Source organism: Esox lucius, chromosome 2, assembly GCF_011004845.1.
Source record: "Esox lucius isolate fEsoLuc1 chromosome 2, fEsoLuc1.pri, whole genome shotgun sequence".
In the NCBI taxonomy this organism is placed as follows: Eukaryota; Metazoa; Chordata; class Actinopteri; order Esociformes; family Esocidae; genus Esox; species Esox lucius.
The window spans coordinates 4,242,764-4,266,071 of NC_047570.1; the positions used below are offsets into that span (position 1 = coordinate 4,242,764).

Consider the following 23,308-nt stretch of genomic DNA (forward strand, 5'->3'; position numbering starts at 1 on the left):
CACACACACACACACACACACACACACACACACACACACACACACACTTCACTACACCCACAGCAGCATCTGCTACCATGTGCATGTGACCAATCAAAACATTGACACTGCTATGTGACCTATAGTCGTCCAACTGTCTTAGTGGCTGGCTCTGGTGCAAATATACTGCACCAGCATGGGTTCAAATCCATCCCACTGCTCTTTCAGCCAAAGAAATTCTAACAAAAAAAGTATAAAATATAGATTTAATTAGAAAAATAATAGTAGAAAATCTGTGCAGTTGTGCGTGCGGGCAGGTGTGTGCGTGCGCACACATGCGAACGCACGCACCCCTGCATTTCACTATATCTATACATATCTAAAAGGTGAAATATTTTGATAGATAGCATATTATCATAACCTGTTGCATAGAATGACAGACTGACAGCCTTTGCAAAGAATACACCCACGGGGTAAGACAGGTGCCTAGGAAGTATATCATGTTGACTGCTCCACTATAAAACATTTTGGTTTGAAAAAGAGCATAACGACCAAACGTTTGACTAAATCGGGTCAGCCCTATCGCAGACAAGGGTGAAAGATCTCCTTTACACTAACACATTAACCAATTGTACTTGCAGTCAGATAAAAATAATTGAAACGCGAACTTCACTGGAGCTAAGCAGAATGCTTTAACACCAAAGTAACATGCACAACCTGGCTGGAGCACTGAGCAGATAAAAAAAAACAGTTGCCCTTTTCTTGGTCTTACACTGCTCACACAGCAGGCCTGTAGTCTATGCTGACATTACCACTTTTCATACTTATTTTACCAGGTAACAATGACTGACTGACAACATTATTAGCAACAAACTTGCTTAGGTACCGATTTTTTGGGGGGTATTTTCCTTTAGTGCAGGGATATGATCAAGCAATCTTTTGGTTACTGGTCAGAACCTCTAACCACTAGGCAGCCGGTCACCCCAAAGACAAGCCCTGGGCCAGCCCTACTCAACACTGATTGGCTTACTTTTCCCCATTTCTCTTAATAAACCTATTTTGTAGTATTTATGTCACCTACCTCACTAGTAGTAATACACAGGGATGATGATATTAGCTCGGCAAATACAACCACCATACCAACATTCACCAGTGTAATAAATCTATTTAATAGAAGATAGCCAATCGCAAAGACATCTTATCGGTGCTTAGTACCCAAGGCTAAATGGTTTCACAACACAATCAATTTAGTAGACATTAGACTTATTTCCCACGGCCAACCATTCTTCTTTGAACATTTTAAAAAATAAATAGTTCGAGGCCTATTCCAGGGATTCCAGTCAAATTACAAAAAAGTACAGTTTACATGAAACATCCATTCCCCTAAGGAAATCAAACGTCCGTCCAAATCATTGTTGTCACAAGGCGTGCATGACGACCAGCATTGTTAGGAGAGGCAATTTGTTTTTTGAGATCAAATGTTTTCTGAAAAACCTAAGTTCACCTATATCATAGAGGGAAGAACTAGGCCTACGGTTAAATGAAATACCAGCCTGGCTATGTTTCCTGTTGTCTGTGCTCAACCATAATGAACTAAAGACTGCCTAATATTAATTCAATGGGTTGTGGGGTTAAATAACCCTATGTTTGTCATCAGAGGTGTAATACAAAGAGGAATTACACAACACTGGTCACCAGTTAAGAGAGTATGACTAACAAGATCAATGAAACAAAAAGTTAAAAATGCTCAATTAACATCACGGGTTAGTAATGGAGTTGCCCATGGTGAGAGGCGGCGGGCTGGTGTGGGTTTGCTCATAGCTCCCCAGCTCTGCCGCCATGTGTTGGAGTTACCCCGATGAACGAAAAGGTTGTTTCCCTGCGCCTACGGGTCGGAGATAGGTCTCTCACTGTTGTTTGTGCCTACGGGCTGAACGGCAGTGCAGAGTACCCGACCTTGGAGTCTCAGGGAGGGGTGCTGGAAAGTGCTCCGACTGGGGACTCCATCATCCTACTGGGGGCCTTCAACGCCCACGTGGGCAACGACAGTGACACCTGGAGGGGCGTGATTGGGAGGAACGGCCTCCCTGATCTGAACCCGAGCGGTGTTCAGTTATTGGACTTCTGTGCTAGTCACAGTTTGTCCATAACTAACACCATGTTCAAGCATAAGGGTGTCCATCAGTGCACGTGACACCAGGACACCCTAGGCAGCAGGTCGATGATCGACTTTGTTGTCGTCTCATCTGACCTGCGGCCATATGTCTTGGACACTCGGGTGAAGAGAGGGGCGGAGCTGTCAACTGATCACCACCTGGTGGTGAGTTGGATCCGATGGCGGGGGAGGAAGCTGGACAGACTCGGCAGACCCAAACGTACTGTAAGGGTCTGCTGGGAACGTCTGGCCGAATCTCCTGTCAGAGAGATCTTTAACTCCCACCTCCGGCAGAGCTTCGACTGGAACCCGAGGGAGACTGGAGATATTGAGTCCGAGTGGACCATGTTCTCCACCGCCATTGTCGAAGCGGCCGCTCGGAGCTGTGGCCGTAAGGTCTCCGGTGCCTGTAGAGGCGGCAATCCCCGAACCCGGTGGTGGACACTGGAAGTTAGGGATGCCGTCAAGCTGAAGAAGGAGTCCTATCAGGCCTGGTTGGCTTGTGGGACTCCTGAGGCAGCTGACGGGTACCGGCAGGCCAAGCGGACTGCAGCCTGGGTGGTTGTGGAGGCAAAAACTCGGGCCTGGGAGGAGTTCGATGAGGCCATGGAGAAGGACTATCGGCTGGCCTTGAAGAGATTCTGGCAAACCGTCAGGCGCCTCAGGAGAGGGAAACAGTGCCCTACCAACGCTGTTTAAATTAGAGGTGGGCAGCTGTTGACCTCAACTGGGGACGTCGTCGGGCGGTGGAAGGATTACTTCGAGGATCTCCTCAATCCCGCCGTCACGTCTTCCATTGAGGAAGCAGAGGATGAGGGCTCAGAGGTGGGCTCGTCCATCACCCGGGTGGAAGTCACAGAGGTAGTCAAGAAACTCCTCTGTGGCAAGGCACTGTGGGTGGATGAGATCCGCCCTAAGTACCTCAAGTCTGTGGATGTTGTGGGGCTGTCTTGGTTGACACGCCTGTGCAACATCGCTTGACGGTCGGGGACAGTACCTCTGGGATGGCAGACCGGGGTGGTGGTCCCTCTTTTTAAGAAGGGGGACCGGAGGGTGTGTTCCAACTACAGGGGGATCACACTTCTCAGCCTCCCCAGGAAAGTCTATGCCAGGGAACTGGAGAGGAGAATACGGCCAATAGTAGAACCTCGGATTCAGGAGGAACTGTGTGGTTTTTGTCCGGGGCCCTCTACGGGGTGCTGGAGGGTTCATGGGAGTTTGCCCAACCAGTCCACATGTGTTTTGTGGATTTGGAGAAGGCATTCGACTGTGTCCCTCGCGGCATCCTGTGGAGAGTGCTTCAGGAAAATGGAGTCCTGGGTCCTTTGCTAAAGGCTGTCAGGTCCCTGTCCGACTGAAGCAGGAGCTTGGTTCGCATTGCCGGCAGTAAGTCAGACTTGTTCCCAGTGCATGTTGGACTCCAGCAGGGCTGCCCTTTGTCACCGGTTATGTTCGTAATTTTTATGGACAGAATTTCTAGGCGCAGCCAGGGGTCGGAGGGTGTCAGGCAGAGATGGGGACAAGTCACACATGGTCAAGTCCAAGCAAGTCTCAAGTCTTAACCATCAAGTCTCGAGTCAAGTCTCAAGTCACAGTTCAGATAAATCAAGCAAGTCAAGTCAAGGGTTCACCCTTAGCAAGTCAAGTCGAGTCCTTATAAGTTTCAAGTCAGGTCAAGTCACAGTACTAAAGAGATGAACACACATACACACTGTCCTCTGTTTCTGGCGTGCGCTCGTTGCGAAGCTCGATTTCAAAATCAAACATTTTTCTCCCCCGCGGTACAATTTTTTGGGGGGACGAAGCGGAGGGATCTTGAATCAGCCTGAAGGGGTTGTATTCGCTATAACAACCGCCTTGCTATACCTTATCCCGCTTATTACATGGCTACCTACCAAATAAATCTATAATTCGACTAAATATTGATCTCAAAAATAATTTATTGATTTAAAAACGATTGTATTGCTTCCTCTAAAGAAAATAGTCCGTTCCGTCTCTGGTTAGAATCCTGCTGCGTCCATAGCAACGCGCTGTTTTTCATGGCAACGGTCTGTTATCAAGAAATAACATGCATTCTGCACTGGAATTCAGCCAATCCATGTAATAAGAGCTAATAATAACAACCTTATAATGTGAGCATGACAAAATTGTGACTGAAAAACTGCCTAATAACTACGCTGTAATTATTCTTGTCTGTATGAGTAAAAATTAAAACTATTCGAAATGTTTAGGTGCTAGTAATCACATCGGCGCCTCCATGTTAGCCTTTCATGCAGTAAAGTTAACTGTTATGGTGTAAGCACAATGCTTTTTAGTTTCCACACGCAGTCCACAAACACTTGAAAATGCCCACATTTAATACAGACATTATAGCCTACGTGTAATAATATACATGCCCGCTCATTTTAAGATGCCCATCAACATTAAAATTCAGGCTGTTATAGTCAAATTCCCTTACATCTATTTACCAGACGTATTCAGTAATGATAATGGTCACATTTCTAACAAGAAAAAAAAAAAACATAATATGCAACCAAGGCCAAATTATGACAAACAAAAGATTAATTCATTACATTAGTAACTTAAACGTTATAGATCTTAGTGAAACTGAATATAAAGAGATTACTTTCTTACCTTTCCTTGTGGTTCTTAAAATAACGAATGAAATTGACGTTCAAAGTCCTTGTATCCAAACGATACTAATTGTGGAGCTCGACTAACGTTACTGTCTGCCATGTTTGGCGCGGTTTGAATTGTGCAGCGTTAAAGGCACATACGCTGACTAGTGGTGCTGATATCACAACATATAAAATAATTTTATTGCTGTTTGTTTATTAAGTTCAAGTCATTGTCGAGTCTTCCACTTCTCAAATAACTTGTTCTCAAGTCAAAGTCAAGTCATTTTCATACTTTAATCAAGCAAGTCACAAGTCCTGAAAATTGTGACTCGAGTCCCCCACCTCTGGTGTCAGGTTTGGGGACCAAACGATTTTGTCTCTGCTCTTTGCAGATGATGTTGTCGTGTTGGCCCCTTCAAACCAGGACCTTCAGCATGCACTGGGACGGTTTGCAGCAGTGTGTGAAGCAGTGGGGATGAGAATCAGTACCTCCAAATCCGAGGCCATGGTCCTCAGTCGGAAAAGGGTGGCTTGCCCACTTCAGGTTGGTGGAGAGTGCCTGCCTCAAGTGGAGGAGTTTAAGTATCTAGGGGTCTTGTTCACGAGTGAGGGAAGGATGGAACGGGAGATTGACAGAAGGATCGGTGCAGTTTCTGCAGTAATGCGGTCGATGTATCGGTCTGTCGTGGTGAAGAAAGAGCTGAGCCGCAAGGCGAAGCTCTCCATTTACCGGTCAATCTACGTTCCTACTCTCACCTATGGTCATGAGCTTTGGGTCATGACCGAAAGGACAAGATCCTGGATACAGGCGGTCGAAATGAGCTTTCTCCACAGGGTGGCTGGGCGATCCCTTAGAGATAGGGTGAGAAGCTCGGTCACCCGGGAGGAGCTCAGAGTAGAGCCACTGCTCCTCCCCATCGAGAGGGGTCAGCTGAGGTGGCTTGGGTATCTTTTCCGGATGCCTCCGGAACGCCTTCCTGGGAAGGTGTTCCGGTCCCTTCCCACCGGGAGGAGACCCCGGGGAAGACCTAGGACACGCTGGAGGGACTATGTCTCCCGGCTGGCCTGGGAACGCCTCGGTGTCCCCCCGGAAGAGCTAGAGGAAGTGTCTAGGGAGAGGGAAGTCTGGGCATCTCTGCTTAGACTGCTGCCCCCGCGACCCGGCCCCGGATGAAGCGGAAGATGTATGTATGTATGGGTTAGTAATGAAGTCCCTTTACTAGGTCATTTAGGAATTAATCAGGAACTTCTCTGAACACAGCAGAGTACTCCTACTTTTTACTTTTTGCACTTCTAGTTATTATTATTAGGAAAATCCAAAAAGGAATAAGCATAAATTGAAATCATACACTGATGTTTCAATACGTCCCTGTTTTTGTCAGAAGCAAGACAAAGTAGAGCAACATGACTGGTACCCAAAATATGGCATTATGTTCATTGCAAATTAATTAAGCGGAATTAGCTTGGCCCTTAATTTTTCATGAATATTCACCAAGATGGTGTTCAAAGGAAAAAATTAAATGTGAAACTGTTAGTTTATATATATTTGTCCATTTAAGACCTAAAACACATCCAAACTGTTATCTTCAATACCATGCAGAGTGCTTAGACATTGACTCTCTGGGATACACAAAAATGACCTTGTTGCGAACGCACTACTAATTATAGAAGTTAACAAATAAGGTCTATTACAATGTGTTCCACCACACCTTCGGCAACTATGACTATTTTCTATGCTCTGTACTTATCCCTAAGCCTAATCAACACTATTAATTCAACAGAGCATGCCATCGAACTTCTTACTGTTGCCGACAGTATCTCCTTGTGGCTGGATAACATGCTCAAAGATGCCATCTGGTGTTTCGTAAAAGCATTAACACAGACAGGAAAACAATGCCACGTACAGAACGCCACGCCGCCGTACTACTTGTTTTAGGCAGGGGAGCTTCTTCCATGTAACCACTACTAATGCCGGTACCACTGTTGCTCTCTTACCTGGGAGATTCATAGAGGGGAACCGTGCGAATGTGGAGCTTCTGGATCTCATCAATGGTGCCGATGGTGAGTGTGCTGTTGTTAGCCAGAGCCAGACTGTCAAAGATAAACAGGTTAAATAATTAATAACAAATAGACTAGTTACCCCTATACTTCTACCTTTCTTACAATTCATGTTCTTTAAAATACTGTAAAATAAATAGTCTCTCTTATACGGCAATAATCAACCTCACAGGGGATGTCTTAACATGTTATACCACTGTAAAGGGGCCAGTTTAAACATGTTTAGTTGTTCCCACATCAGCCCAAAGGGAGACGTGTTATGGAGAACACTTAAGAACCCTAATATGCCCAGGCCCTCTTTGTTTCCCAGGTGACTGTGACCTGTCTGGGTAGCCTTCGGAGTTGAGCGGGCACATGTAGTTGACCTCCTTGAGGTTGACGTTGGAAAAGACCAGCTTGTGGTTGGAGGAGTAGATGACGGTGGGCCGGTCAGAGCAGGCGAACACGTTGGAGGTGGACAGGGAGCGGAAGGTCCTCAGGACTGTGGGTTGGGTTCCCAGGGTTACCTTCTTACGCTCGCTAAGCGCGCCTAGGGGAAAATTAAATCAACCAGGTCAAATTTTTTACTCTCGAAATTACATTATTTTATAGGGGTGATGTTCACAGAAGTCCACAGCAATGCTAAAACCACACCAGGAGTCCACTATATGTCGGAATTATTTGTTATTTTTCTTAAATATTGTGTTAGTGGCCTTTAATATAAATGTGCAAGAGATACTGTTGTTTAGAAGTGTTTCTGTACCGCTCCAGAGACCACAGAGTGCATTAAACAAACAACAAACTGGAATAATGCAGAAAACAAATCGTTAGAATAAATGATGTTTTCTGGGAAAGCTTTTCTCAAACAAGACGGTTATTATTTAGTTTCATTACTAAGACAAAACATAGACACACGGGCACAGCTGAGGAAAATAGCCCATTGCATAGGCACAAAAAACTAACTAGCTTCAATTAAATACATTGATAACACTAAGCCCAGTCATACAGTGTGGCATTTTTTCCACTTTCCCATGTGCATGAAAAAATAAAAAGACCTTGATGGAACTTTGGACTCTAGATCAATAATTTCTAGAACACATCTTATGACTTAACTAGGCAAATGACAATTTTTGAATGAGTTAATACATTACATTCCTGGACATCTAATCAAGTCTACTCAGGATGGAAAGTCGCAATTCCAATCACAAAATGCATAAATACTTTATGAATAGGTTTACATTTTCAAATATCTGTACATTTTTATAGGTGACTGAACCAAATAAGATCTTAATGGATCAATTACAACTACGAGTCCCCATATGAACAGACCCCTATTTTGACATGACATAACCAAATTGGCTCTATCAATCAATCACCTGACTATGCAGTTAGTGGTCTGGAATGCTTATTCAAATGTAACTTGAGCGAAAGGCCCCGGCACACGTTCCGCCACCATACTGACCTGTCGTCAGGTCCAGGCCGAAGTAGAAGAGGGCTCCATCTCCAAGAGCACACAACAGATAGTAGCTGCCCTCAAACGTCGTCATCAGGATGGAGCGAGGGATGATTTCTGTACACACGTACACAGACAAACACACAGAGACATACACAAACATCAGTCAAAAGCTTCGGAACACCTGAAGAAATCCACTGTAAACTCAAAAATCCCCTGAGAGCCAATTAAGGAGGTAACAACAGCTAAGTGTTGATCGCTAGGTCACACATAACATCCTCTACTGTGGCAGATCTAGGACAGGGATGCCCAAACCTGTTCCTTCTCTCCAACCCCAGTTGTCACTAATCCGATTTAGCTTTTCACCCTGCTGATTACAATGGGGTGTGTTAGAGTGAAATCCTACAGGGCGATCTCTCTCCAGGATCAGGGCAGCCCTGATCTAGTGGTAGTGAAATTACACGGACAGCGAATGAAGATATTTTTTCAGAGCACATTCGAGATTAGATTTTACTGCAGAACGCTACCCTGTCTACATTGCCAGGCTTCACATCTGCCCTGCGGCGGGTGACGACAACACTACCTGTGCCAAAGCTCCATCTCATTTCTGAAATCATGCTGTTGGTGCAGTTACATCCAAACAGAAAAGTTTTCTGAGTTTTCTGTAGCCTATTCTACATTTTTGGACTATGGTCTTCTCTAGTCAATATTTTTGCGACAATGTAACCCTACGTCGCCGCCCAAAACCATGCTCGTCTCTCCATGGCCTTTTCAGTATGACATATCCCTACCTCCACTATCCTTCCCACTGACCCCAAATCTGAGCTCTGAATATCATCAATCCTTATGTTACCAACTAAATAGCTGTGCTGATTTTTGAATGCGATCGAACACAAATCCTTGAACAAAGTGCACGCACCCATCAAGCGGACATTCCCTTCTTATGTAAGTGTCAGATTTACTTAGCTACAAAAACATCCAGTACAGTAGCCCTCCCTCATAAAGCTGAACCTCAACTCCCTGCCTCACCTCCACCAAGCATCTCCTTGTGCAGGGCGGTGAAGCAGGGCAGCTTAAGGACCCGGGCTGAGATGTCCGTCCACAGGCCCACAGCGCAGAGGGGAGACTCCCCGCCTTCCCCAAGGGGTGTGATGTCCAGGCAGGCCACCTCATGCTCCATCTCCACCGTGCTGAGGGGGCACAGAGTAGCGCATTGCATTTAGAAAGCACTTTCCTGCTTCTTCAAGTTTCAAGTTGTGTGGGCTAGGTTTCATGAATTGGATATTTGTTGGTATTGGTAAAGCAGACTCAAAGACAGCTCCTTATTAAGTCTGCAAAACTAGTGTTCACACCAGGCCACATTAGCAGAGCCGTCCACCCCATGCAGTTAAAGACTAGCTGAGACATGGTGAAAGAACTAAATACTATAATTGTACCAAATACCAAAAAACTCCATAAGAAAAAAAATTGTATTTGCCAAAATCATATGATCAGAACAGTGAAAATCAGCTAGTGCTCTGCCCAATCACAGTGCATCTTTAAAGACCAGCCACAAAGCAGACGGAGCACACTATATGCTTGTCTACCTCCAATCAATAGCCATACAATGGAATGCTGCATTACTGCAATTTCTGGGCTTGCAATGTCTCCTAACTTCACCCTCTGTTTCCGCTGTGTGCCTGATGAATGAAATACAAGACTCCACACACACATCAGACCACTGCACATTTTTCTTTCCTTCCCAAAAAACTCAGAAAGGAAGGTTTTGAGTGAGGAACAGAAGGGTTAAAATTAAGAGACCACTGCAAATTGAACATTTCTGTTCCTCACTCAAAACTTTCCTTTTCAACTTTTTTGGAAAGGAAAGGGTGCAGTGGTCTCCATTTTTTCAAGAGCTGTATGTACCCGACCTGTTCAATTTAGGTGCACCTGACCTGTTTATGTTGGGTGCACATAACCTGTTTATGTTGGGTGTACCTGATCTGCTTAAGTTCCCCAGAGAGGATCTGGAGGTAGTAAAGGGCACGGCCCACAGCCAGGACCACCTGGGACGAGTTGCAGGCGGCCACACTGATGTTCCGGCCCTGGGGCTCCTTCCACTCGGACACCAAAGCCTTGCTGTCCTGCATCACCAGACGCACGCCACCTGACGTGATCTGAATCACACGCATAAATGTGAGAACATGTATCCAAACATTCATGAAGGCACTCATTCATGATGGCACATTCTTCCCCATTAGTTTCTTTATGCTACTTATAAAAAAAACAGTCACAGAACAGACTAGATGCGAAAAATAGGCGAGCTTAGAAAATGTATTAGGCAATACATTTAATTTCCATCATGCATTTAGATAATATTCATATATACATAATAAAACTTTAAAACACACATCTGTTCATGTATACACACTCTTAGGCTCCATAACTGGTTTAATGATTTGCAATTCACCAACATCAAGCTACAATCATCCACTTAAAGTACACCAGAATATACTGTCACTCTACTTTCAAAGTCATGGTCTGCACATTGCTTCTTGATGTGTTTTATAGTACTTACTTTCACAGCACCCAAATATACCATACAAAACAGCAAGGATTGCATAATGGAGAGCATTAATAATCATAGCCAGGCAAAATAATTATTCAGGTGTGTCACTTCTGAAACCTACCTAGCTTAAAGGGTGCCATTTATACAGCAAAAGCGAGTAAAGCAGAGGAAATTGAAAGAGTAAGAGAATGTTTTGTACCTGACATTCACTTCACTCAAGAGTATCATCTGGCATTCCTTCAGACTTTATATTTATGCACTTAAATAATACCACCTGTTTAAATCATAAACGAGAGTTCGCTAAAAAGGTTTTATTCAAAGGAAAAAGGCAGCCCTTTAAAAATGCAAACAATGTATTTTTCTACATTGAGAGTTCCTAATGAATACTGCAGATGACTAAACATAAAAGCGAGAATGAGAAATTAGGGATAGCAATTTAATGACAAGGGAATAATAGGGGCTCCACAAGAGCTAAGTCATTATTATGTAAGGAAAGGGCACTAATGTCTCATTCAGAGTGCGTGCGAGAGTGTCTGTATGTTTAAATGTACCTGGATCAGCTGCTGATGGGCCACATTGCCACAGAAAAAGGTCTGTAGATTGTCCACAAAGCCAGGCAGCTCAGTCTCTTCCACCTCCTCCCCACTGAGCATCAGCACTCTGAGAGTCCGAGAAAATCGAGAGTGACAGAGACAATCGAGAGTGACAGAAAGAGTGCCACAAAGAAAAGACAGAAAAAGAAAAGGAGAAACTTAACTATGTTAACCAGATCATTTAAGTTACAAACATGTCTTGTTTTAATTAGTGGCAAATCAATGAAAGAGTCAATTATATGGACACAACTCTGTTACATTAAGTCACCGGACTAAGAGGGCGCACATTTTGGTCAGCCACAGCTGTTCCATAGGGCTTCCTCTGGTTCTCGATTAGATTCAATTCACTTCATTGGCATGATGCATTTGTACATACTGCCAAAGTACAATCACAATGTTTGAACAAATTAACAATATAACTATTGATCATCCCCCCCAAAATGTACACACTTTACAAAACATTTACACACTCACACAAACACGCCATAACATTATGACCCCTGACAGGTGAAGTGAATAACACTGATAATCCCGTTATCATGTCACCTGTCAGTGGGTGGGATATATTAGGCAGCAAGTGAACATTCTGTCCTCAAAGTTGATGTGCTAGAGGCAGGAAAAAAGGCGCAAATGTAAGGATCTGAGCAACTTTGACCAGGGTCAAATTGTGATGGATAGACGACTGGGTCGGAGCTCCAAAACGGCAGCCCTTGTGGGGTGTTCCCGGTTTGCTGTGGTCAGTACCTATCAAAAGTGGTCCAAGGAAGGAAAAGCGGTGAACCGGTGACAGGGTCATTGATGCATGTAAGGAGTGAAGGTTGGCCCATGTGGTCCGATTCAACAGACAAGCTATTGTAGCTAAAATTGCTGAAAAGGTTTATGCTGGTACTGATAGAAAGGTGTCAGAACGCAGTGTATCACAGTTTGTTGCATATGGGGCTGCGTAGCTGCAGACCAGTCAGGGTGCTCATGCTGACCCCTGTCCACAGCTGAAAGTGCCTACAATGGGCACGTGAGAATCAGAACTGGACTACGGAGCAATGGAAAAAGGTGGCCTGGTCTGATGAATCACGTTATCTTTTACATCACGTGGATCGCCAGTTGCCTGTGCGTCGTTTACCTAGAGAACACATGGCACCAGAATGCACTATGGGAAGGAAGCCAGCCAGCAGAGGCAGTGTGATACTTTGGGCAATGTTCCGCTGGGAAACCTTGGGTCCTGCCATTCATGTGGATGTTACTTTGACGTGTACCATCTATCTAAGCATTGTTGCTGACCATGTGCACCCTCTCATGGCAAATTTATTCCCTGATGGCATTGGCCTCTTTCAGCAGGATAATGCGCACTACCACAAAGCAAAAATGGTTCAGGAATGGTTTGAGGACCACAACAAGTTCAAGGTATTGACTTGGCCTCCAAATTCCACAGATCTCAGTCCAAATGAGCACCTGTGGGATGTGCTGGACAAACTAGTCCGATCCATGGAGGCCCCACTTTGATACCACAGCACACCTTCAGAGGTCTAGTGGAGTCCATGACTCGACAGGTCAGGGTGGTTTTGGCAGCAAAAGGGGGACCTACAGAATATTAGGCAGGTGGTCATAATGTTATGGCTGATGGGTGCACGCACACGCAAACAGTGAGACAGGTGTGTGCTTGGTCAGACACTGTCCCTCAATTTGTGTCAAGCAGCAACATAATGCACTGCCAATACACAGCTCTCCATGCCCTCCCCCAAAAGGATAGGCAGCCTTTCCTCATCAGAGATCCCTAAAACCTTAAATAATCCCTTCAAAAATGGGGAAATTATTTTCTGATGGTTTGGTATTTTTTACATTGTGTTACGAAGTGCAGCTCTGTCTCAGGTTCTGCTATGGTGCCGTGAGGGCACAGCCTTTCCTCTACAGGGAGACAGGTTTTTCTGTGCCTTCCTTTCTCAATGGCAAGGCTCTGGTCACTGAGCCTGTACTTTGTTGAGGTTTTGATCAGTCACCACAGTCAATTAGTTTGCTATGGTATACTGTCGGTTTAGGGCCAGATAGCACTGCATTTTGCTTTGTGATTGTGTTATTTGATTTCAATAGGTGATGTAGTTTTGTTTTAACTGTTTTGTAATTTGGTTAGTTCTGATTGCTTGTATGTTCTGATCCTGAGGCCTCCATGTGTTTGTAGAACAGATTTGTGAACTAAGCCCCAGGACCAGTTGAATAAAGGGACCCCTTTTTTTTGCTCAACACTTGGTATTGCAGGGCACAGTATTATGAGCGGGGGTCATTGTATTTTAGGCATTTCCAAAATTGAATTGCTCTTTGAGTTTTTAATATGAATGGGTATTGGTCTAATTCTGCACTGAAAGCATTGTTTTTAGTTTTCCTCTCTGCAAGCAAGGTTTCAATGGGGCGTTTGTCTCAATTTGTAGAATCTTGTTTCATAAGTGTTTCTCACCTTGTCTGACCGACGAAAGACAGGACGAGCATATCATCAGTCTCCCTCCCAGCCTCTGAGCGGAGAGGCCACAGACCTAGGAGGGAATAAACATTAAGCATTTAACAGAGGAAAAATGGAAGCAATGTTGTATTAGTTGTTAAGGATGTGTTTTTAATGATAGTTTGGAATTTCTGCAATATATCTGGATATTTGCATGCACCATTTTAATGTCCCTCAGACATTCAGGGCCCTCCTTAAGTATTGGGACAGTAAAGTCAAAATTGCTATTTTTCCTGTACTTTCAAGGCATACGCAAATATGATTAAAAAACTGCAAAAGTACAGAATGTCGCCATTTATTCTGCCAGTTTCAACACTCATATAACACACTACCGGACAAACATTTTAGAACACCTCAATTATTCCAGTTTATGGAAATTCACAGTTTACTGTCATAATGTACTCTGAATTGAAAGCATAAAGCCAATCAACTATTGGAGACAAAGAAATCCTGGAATAGTTTTGTTTAACAAAATGTAATCCAAATATTTGACACAAAGTAGCCACCTTTTTTGCACCTTTTTCTACAACTGAAATCAAAAAGTTCAGAAAGCTCTTCCCAACACTGTGGCAGAAGTCCCCACAAATGTGTTGCACTTGTAAGTAGCTTTGCTGGCACCCTTCTGCCCAGTTCATCCCAAACCAGCTCAATGGGGTTTAAGTCAGGAGACAGAGGAACCATCCTTTGGCCTACTCGACAGCATACAAAAACACTGCGTGAGGAACTGAAGATTTCAAATTTGTATTCATCGTTCCCTAAGACCTTCTTCCAGTCTTCAGTAGCTCACTGGCGGTGGTTCATGGCCAAGGCAAGCCTCTTTCTTATTATGCCATCTTAACAATGACTTTCTGACCAATCAAAACTGCAGCTCATAGATTTCTCACAGTTGAAACTCTGACTTGCTTAATTTGACCAGTGTTAAGATAAGCTTGAAGTGCTTGTCTTGAATCACTGATATACACAAACAGTTAACACTCAAACTTGTTTTCTGATTCTGTTGTGACTTTGGGTGTGCCAAACCTCTTCCTGTCAGAGTTTTATACAGTTACCAAGTGCCTTTTGATGCTGTAAGAAATTGTACTCACTGACACCTTGGCTTTCTTTGCCGTTTCAGATAAAAGAAAAAACCTAGATTTTTATGGGTATTAATGATCTGTTGGTTCTCTTTTATTAACTGCCCTTTTCTGGCCATAATGATTGCAATACACCCTTCAGTACAATGATGGCCAAATAAACCTTTATTAGAAGTAGTAACCGACAGATCCAACACTGCTTTTATAAAGACAGAGGGTTTTTAAATTATCAACAAAAGTTGGGACACCTGTGGAAATTGTTCACATCAACTTTCAAGGCTTTATTTACTTCCATTGCAGCAGAACAGCTGTAAGTTGTTAACCCATTAACAAGGTGGAATCGCAACAGGAATCCGAAAACAGTTTAACATCCGTAAGTCTATCCTGCAATTTCTTAATTCTCTCATGCTTTATTATACTTACCAATGAAATTCCTAAATTGGAATGCCATTAGGCCAACAGATTCATGGCTTTGACTGTTGTTCATGAAGTTAGAAAGAAAAAGAAAAACATTCCTAATTACAGATTGTGGTGCTTGAAGATCAGTACTTTTGCTCCTTCATACAATCTTTATTGTTCCCCTACATCACGTTACTAGCTTAACCACATGCTGTTATTTCTGATTACGTAGGATATGGTCAATGGCAAACAGATAGTTCTAACATGTCGTCACGGGCATATGGGAATGCCCACTTGGCAGGCAAAACAAACTCTCCTTCCATTGCCCACCATTCAGAACGATTATTAGTTATACTTCAAAATGCCAGATAGTTGCAGTTCCATTGGATGCACCAGCCACATTTATAATATTTGCAATAACAACAACATGTAATCATTGTAATGAATGACATGGTCTACGTCTGCACCAATGCAACCAACACCAATGGCCTAATCACCGATGTGACCATGGTGCTGGGGTAAAGCACCAGTGGAAATGCGGCATTAGTAAGGCTAGCTAAACCTCTCTTGTTAAACATAGTGTTAACTAAATAAATAGTTAATAAACAGTGTTAGCTAAATAAAAATTCAGGAGAAAACGTACCAATCCAACCTTTTCCAGAGCAACACGTTACACTGACCACCCATAGAAACAAATTAGCACTAAACTTCACTTTGACAATGAAGAATTTCATTTCCCAAATAATTGATCAAATGTCCTGATAGCGGTCTGTACTTTTGTATGCTTTCAATCTGGTAGCAGTGTAAGGGGATGGATTCTCCAAGGTATATAGTATAGTACACATGCACAAAGTTCAGCTCCAGCAGGGATGTCACGTCTTTTAACCATGTAAATAACACAGCGGGTGCTGTATATGGGTCACAAGTGCCTAAGACTTGCAGTGTTTGCATACCTTTGTATTTCATGTTTTGATGTGACCTAAATGGACTGTAAAAACAGAACATTTGACTGAGATGTGCCATAGCTCCATAGAATTCCCAGTGTCAGCTGCCATGTTTTAATGTTTTGCCCACCTGGCGGTCAGAGCAATCAGCTGACTGAAAACTATGAATAGGGAAATGAGGGGAATGAATCAGCTGTTGGACCGAGGCAAGTTCAAATTCAGGAAAACAATTTGACATTGTTATTTTAGGGACCTTTTTTAAAATAAATATACACCATTAAATAATTAAATATATAGGGAAATATCAGTTAAATTATTTAAAGAAAATAACATTTAATGGTGTGTCTACATTTATATATTTCACCATTTCATAATATATTTATTTTATGGTTGCAGTCATTGTGAAATCTGTTATTATTGAATCTGTCAGAGAATCTGTCACTTTCAGCCATCAAAGTTGGAAGTTCGGGCTCTACCAAATTGTTTTTTTATGATATTTCCCTTAATTTAATAATTTCATGGTGTACATACAGTACAGGCCAAAAGTTTGGACACCTCATTTAATGCGTTTTCTTTATTTTCATGACTATTTACATTGTAGATTCTCACTGAAGGCATCAAAACTATGAATGAACACACATGGAATTATGTAATTAACAAAAAAGAGTGAAATAACTGAAAACATGTCTTATATTTTAGATTCCTCAAAGTAGCCACCCTTTGCTTTTTTGATAGTGCTGCAAACCCTTGGTGTTCTCTCAATGAGCTTCATGAGGTAGTCACCTGAAATGCTTTTCACTTCCCAGGTGTGCCTTGTCAAGGGTAATTAGTGGAATTGTTTCCCTTATTAATGGGGTTGGGACCATCAGTTGTGTTGTGCAGAAGTCAGGTTGATACACAGCCGACAGCCCTATTGGAGAACTGTTAGAATTCATATTACGGCTAGAACCAATCAGCAAAGTAAAGAGAAACGAGTGGCCATCATTACTTTAACAAGTGAAGGTCAGACAGTCCGGAAAATTGCTATAACTTTGAATGTGTCCCCAAGTGCAGTCGCAAAAACCATCAAGCGCAACAACGAAACTGGCTCACATGAGGACCGCCCCAGGAAAGGAAGACCAAGAGTCACCTCTGCTGCTGAGGTCAACAGCAGCTCAGATTAGAGACCAGCTGAATGCCACACAGAGTTCTAGCAGCAAAAACATCTCTAGAACAACTGTTAAGAGGAGACTGCGCGAATCAGGCCTTCATGGTCAAGTGGTGGTGACCATGGGGTGCTTTGCTGGTGACACTGTTGGGGATTAATTCAAAATTGAAGGCATTCTGAACCAGCATGGCTACCACAGCATCCTGCAGCGACATGCCATCCCATCCGGTTTGCGTTTAGTTGGACCATCATTGATTTTTCAACAGGACAATGACCCCAAACACACCTCCAGGCTGTGTAAGGGCTATTTGACCAAGAAGGAGAGTGATGAGTGCTGAGCCAGATGACCTGGCCTCCACAGTCACCGGACCTGAACCCAACCGAGATGGTTTGGGGTGAGCTAAACAGCAGAATGAGGGCAAAAGGGCCAACAAGTGCTAAGCATCTCTGGGAACTCCTTCAAGACTGTTGGAAAACCATTTCAGGTGACTACCTCTTGAAGCTCATCAAGAGAATGTGCAAAGCAGTAATCAGAGCAAAGGGTGGCTACATTGAAGAAACTAGAATATAAGACCTTCAGTTATTTCACACTTTTTTGTTAAGTACATAATTCCACATGTGTTCATTCATAGTTTTGATGCCTTCAGTGAGAATCTACAATGTAAATAGTCATGAAAATAAAGGAAACGCATTGAATGAGAAGGTGTCCAAACTTTTGACCTGTACTGTATTTATTTAATGAAGTCCCTAAAATTCCTCCACATGTGATGTCCTCGCCTTTATCAACGGATGTCTAACAAGGTTAATAGTTGATTATGTTGTCCCATCATCCAGCCCTGCAAAACATTGCTCTGGCACCTACTTTTTGTGATATACTGTGAGGTCCGTGGCCATTCAAATTTCTTTCATTTAGATGCCCCATGAACCTGACCCTGACCTGCACAGATGGTTCGCACAGACAGGAGATCAGGCTAGAGAGCAGCATCCTCTCTTCTAAGGGCCCAGAAACCCTCTTACTGACCTTTGATCCCTGGCAGGTCAATGCTGGCATGCTCATGGATTCCGATGCCATTCCGGATGATCCGGAGGGAGCCCTCCTTAAACGCTCCTGAGCAGGTGACCAGCTGTCCCTGCCCCTGTCTTTCTAGATCCACCACACACATGTCCACGATGGGCCCCAGGTTAGTAAAAGTCTCCATCACCGCCACATAGGATCCAGCATCGTTACTGTCCACATTGAGCTGCAGGGGAGAGGGGCCTTTCCATTACAAGCCATAACAGCAATGTACAAATTCTTGAAAAACAAAAAGAAGAATGTTTAAAATAACTGGTCAAAGGGATGACTACCCCACTGTATAAACAAATGAGCCAGATTTCCTACCAGACTGTTGTGAAAACTGCCTTAATCAGTGAAGTTACTATATGTTTACTGGGTCACGGCTAATGTTCCCACTAAACTGTGCACATGCACGGCTCCTTTATGTCTGCTGTGCAGAAGAAATGCCAGTCTGCACAGACACATTACAAAACCTCAGAGTCCGCTGTATTAGTAAGCACTTAGCAGTATATAAAACAGATCATTGATTTAATCAACATCATATCAGAACTGTTTTCAATGCAACAAACTATAATAACCAACTTTGCAGGATAGGTCTGTGATTTTGTGGTGGCTAGAGAAAAAGCGCATAAATTTACACTTTAGCCTTTAACCCTACACAGATCAGTCCAACAGTAGGGTTATTTTAAATATGCCATCAGTAACTGAACCATGTTTACAGGCAGTATAATTACCATAAATGTAAATTAGCCAAAAAGCATTTGTTAGACAGCAAATGATGATGTTTTATTCGTAATATGTAAGAATAGCACAAGTCTTACATTTAGGAGCATGTCAGTCCTGAATCAAACAACTGAACAGTTATGCAAGAACATCAACTGGTAGCCACAGCAATTGGTAAAATGTACCAAGTACATAAAACCTCTTTATCCTCAACTTTCTCACCTAGCTATCAAATTTCCCTAGCCTCAAGCATGGTCACAATGTATATTTAATAGGATCTTACCTGTCTGACCATAACACCCATTTGATCAAAGCCAATTTGACTGATGCATGAGGTATGCATGGAAGATATTGAATTAGTTCAGTTTAAAGGAGCCTGTTAGCAAACAAAACATTCTAGATGGCTAATTAACCCATCTAAATAGAAATAACGCATAAAACCTAAATTTGACACGCCAAATATTATTCTGCCAAAAATGCCCAACACATGGAATCTTTAATAAGCTCTCTTTTGTTTTTTAAACACCATACAAAGTTAGTTTCAATACATTATCTTCATTGTTTCCAGTGATTAATTTTTAAGAACAGCTTGGTAAAATCAATAATGTAAAGTCAACAAGCACAAGGTGGCTTACATTCTTTAATTCTATCTAAAGTAATTCTTAAACATTTTAAAATCATGACTGATAAGCTGTACTGGAATTTTTTTTTAAATGAATGCAAGCCTGCATTGAAGAGCACACGAAGGCATCAAAATCTATTTCTATGGGCAATAGCTTTAGGCTTTGCTCCACTGGTTTTGTTTGTGGGGCACTCTTAAAAGGCCTACATTGTGGTCACAACTTCAGGAGGTTTGATAACTGTCTGGAAGCCATCTTAACAGAAATATTTTAAACATGAGATTTTAAAATGATTAAAGATTAAGTTGCTCTGTATTTCATTCCATGTCTTCAGCAAGTGGCCATCCTCTTCACTATATTAAATATTTGCCTTTGATAAAAAAAATACTTGAAGTCAATTCATATTGCTTGCGTGCATATGCAGGTGCATGAATTCAAGATGTTTGGCCGAAAGGAAAAAAACATCTTCCGGCAAACGCAGCTCTAAAATGCTTATTAAAATGTTTTGCATCATACTAATTCTGTTTCAGTTCCTCTTCTGAAACCCGGTGAAAACTTGGCTGATAAGTTAAATGGAATATTGATCTAAGGCAAAACATTACAAAGAAATTGCAGGTAATTCCATTTTCCTATTACCCAATTAGAAATCGAATGGCCATGCAAGAAACACACGCACTTTATCAATTCAAGTTCTAGAAGGATTCAACTCAGTCAAACTAATGAAGCAATCTTTAATTGATATAAACAGAAGCTATACAATTTAGATCTGTGTGCACAACAATATTTTATCCTTTCTTTGCTTTATTGATAGAATATATATTCACTGTCCACAAAAATTAAGGGAACACCAGGTGTCAATGAAGAAAGTATATTAAATTGAACAAAATGAAGTAACAACAGTCAATGGAAACCAAAATCACCAAATTATAGAGGGCTGGATCCAAACTCACAAAGAAAATCTAAGTAAAAAATTTAAATCACAGGCTGTTCCTACTTGCGTGAATTGTATCAGTAGTGTGTATGGAGCCACGCATGGAGCCAAATTGAGCTCAAATGTTTTGACTGTAAGAAATGAAAACATAACTGAAATATTTCATAGTAAGAAAACATTGAATTCAATCATATGAAAAAAATGGATTCAAGTGTGGAAAAAAGGGTATGATAAAGGCTAAAATGTCCACCTTATATTGGTGTGTCTCATGGCTAATCGGGTGCAAGAATTCAATGTCCAGATAAAGCCCTGCCTCCACGCCAATAGAGGCTCAAAACTTGTTTGAGAAAACATGACTCGAACAAAGTTGGGAAGAAACTGTAATCGTAAGAAGAAACAAATGTGGAAAAAACATTTTAAGATCGGACGTGAAAAAAGACATTTTAAGATCGTTGTGAAAATCCATTTAATGATTTTAGCATACACTTTTTCCAAGCTTGAATCCAAAAATTTCATGATTGAATTTCATTTTTTCATACTATGAAATATTTCAGTTACATTTTTCTTTTCTTACAATCAATACATTTGACCACAATTTGGCTCCATACCCACATTCCCGTATGCACTCTCAACAATGTTTGGGCATGCTCTTGATGAGATGCCGGATGGTGTCCTGGGGGGTCTCTTCCCTGACCTGGATCAGGGCATCAAGCTCCTGGACAGTCTGTGACAGTGTCTCCAGACTTTTTCACTTCTGTTACACATGCTCAATGTGAACCTGCTCTCATTTGTGAAGAGAACGGGGTGCCAATGGCGGACCTGCCAATTCTGGTGTTCTATGGTGAATGCCAATCGAGCTGCACAGTGCAGGGCTTGGAGCACAGGACCCACTAGAGGACGTCGGGCCCTCATGGAGTCGGTTTCTGACATGTTGGGTCAGAAACATACACACCAGTAGCCTGCTGGAGGCCATTTTGTAGGGCTCTGACAGTGCTCCTCCACTATCCCAGTTTAATTGACTTGGTGTTATACTGATTACATTTTCCCTTAATTTTTGTAAGCAGTGTAGTAAAGACACAAGAGTGTAATGAAAGGTAATGGGCTGAACCCCTGCACTTTAACAGTATATATACACAGCACATTCTCTTCTTTTGTCTTTATTTTTAAAACAGTCATGTCTTCAGCAGACCGTAGTAATCAACCTTACCTTGACCAACTGAGAGTCGCCAAGTCTGGAGCCAACAAACACCACGCCATTATCCAGGTAGGTCAAACACTCTGCAATAGATGTCTGAACGGAGAGGAAAAGTCAGTACTCAACATTAGTGTACCTTATCACATCGCCATTTTGTCTTTATTTTACTCAGGACATTACACAGAGAACAAAAGTGAACCAAAAAAAGTCATAAAAAACACTTACAAGTCTTACAAAGATTTGTGGTGCCGTCTTAAATTATCAAAAAAAATTGTCATGTTGCCTCGTATTGTGGCAACAATTCCAAAGCACTCTCGATAAAGTACCTGTTTTTGGTCAGCATCATCCTGTCTGTAGCCGAAATATTTCAATATAATTGACGATGCATTTCTTTTTGCAACCAAATTTTCAATTTCTGTCTTTTTTGCCTGTTCCTTGCTCTTTATTTCGTCATGCGCAAGCAGAACCTGCATGTCAACCACATGCAGCAACAAACCGTGTTTCAAATAATAATTAACTATGATTTATGGGTTGTATGCAACAACCCATAAATCATAGTAAATTACCTTTTATCAGATAGATATATTGCTAGTTTAACATTTGAAATAAATATATATTGTAGACTGATATATGTTGACCTTACTAAATGACACTTCTGCGATGTGATTATTGTGGATGCGTACATCACAATGTCGATGCTGAAACGATATATCTTGCAGCCCTACCCTACCCCACCCACTTCTGCTATTGGGAACCAGTACTTTGATGTGGAGGTTTAATGTCAAATAGGAAGGAAGCAAAGAAAGGGAGGAGGGAGAGTTCAAGAGAGACATCAGAGAAAGAAAGATATGAGAGGACGGAGCCAGAAACAGATCACACGGAGACAGAAAACGCAAGAGAAACATCAGAGGGAGCAAGATAGAAGCCGTGCTGAAGAGAGGGACATAAACAGAACAAAATACACGAACAAAATGAGAGCACATTAAAAAGGAAGCCAGAATCGTAGAAAACAAGTGAAAAAGCAGAGAGACATTTTGAAAGACAAAGAAAATGAGAATATAGGAAACAATAAGGAACCACAGACTGAAAATGTGAAAACAGATAAGAGCCTTAGAAAATGAGAGACAGAGAGAGTGGAAATGGCAATACAAACCTCGCCAAGCAGCTCGACACGGAGGTCCTTGAGCACCACAGCCCCGTCCATTAGCTCTTCCTTCTCCAGGAGTAGCATAAACAAACGGCCCTCCATGTCCCCCAGCAGGTAGCGCGATCCATTGGGGTCCACGCGGTTGTGGCAAACAATGGTGCTTTGCTATTCAAGGAGAAGAGGACCAGAGGAAGACGATAA

At 42.4% G+C, this 23,308-nt stretch overlaps 1 protein-coding gene across 1 annotated transcript in view; it reads right to left on the reverse strand.

Annotated features, from left to right (window-relative positions):
• The window catches only part of ddb1 (damage-specific DNA binding protein 1), a 40,071-nt gene that overhangs the window by 12,871 nt on the left and 3,892 nt on the right, over window positions 1-23,308 (reverse strand). Inside the window, exons 7-16 of the mRNA XM_010897087.5 lie at window positions 23,114-23,272; window positions 21,973-22,056; window positions 18,456-18,675; window positions 13,830-13,905; window positions 11,342-11,450; window positions 10,220-10,398; window positions 9,272-9,432; window positions 8,252-8,359; window positions 7,132-7,339; window positions 6,748-6,843 (exon numbers count right to left, since the gene is read on the reverse strand). Coding sequence (XP_010895389.1) covers window positions 6,748-6,843; window positions 7,132-7,339; window positions 8,252-8,359; window positions 9,272-9,432; window positions 10,220-10,398; window positions 11,342-11,450; window positions 13,830-13,905; window positions 18,456-18,675; window positions 21,973-22,056; window positions 23,114-23,272 — 1,400 coding nt within the window. The remainder of the gene's footprint in view (window positions 1-6,747; window positions 6,844-7,131; window positions 7,340-8,251; window positions 8,360-9,271; window positions 9,433-10,219; window positions 10,399-11,341; window positions 11,451-13,829; window positions 13,906-18,455; window positions 18,676-21,972; window positions 22,057-23,113; window positions 23,273-23,308) is intronic.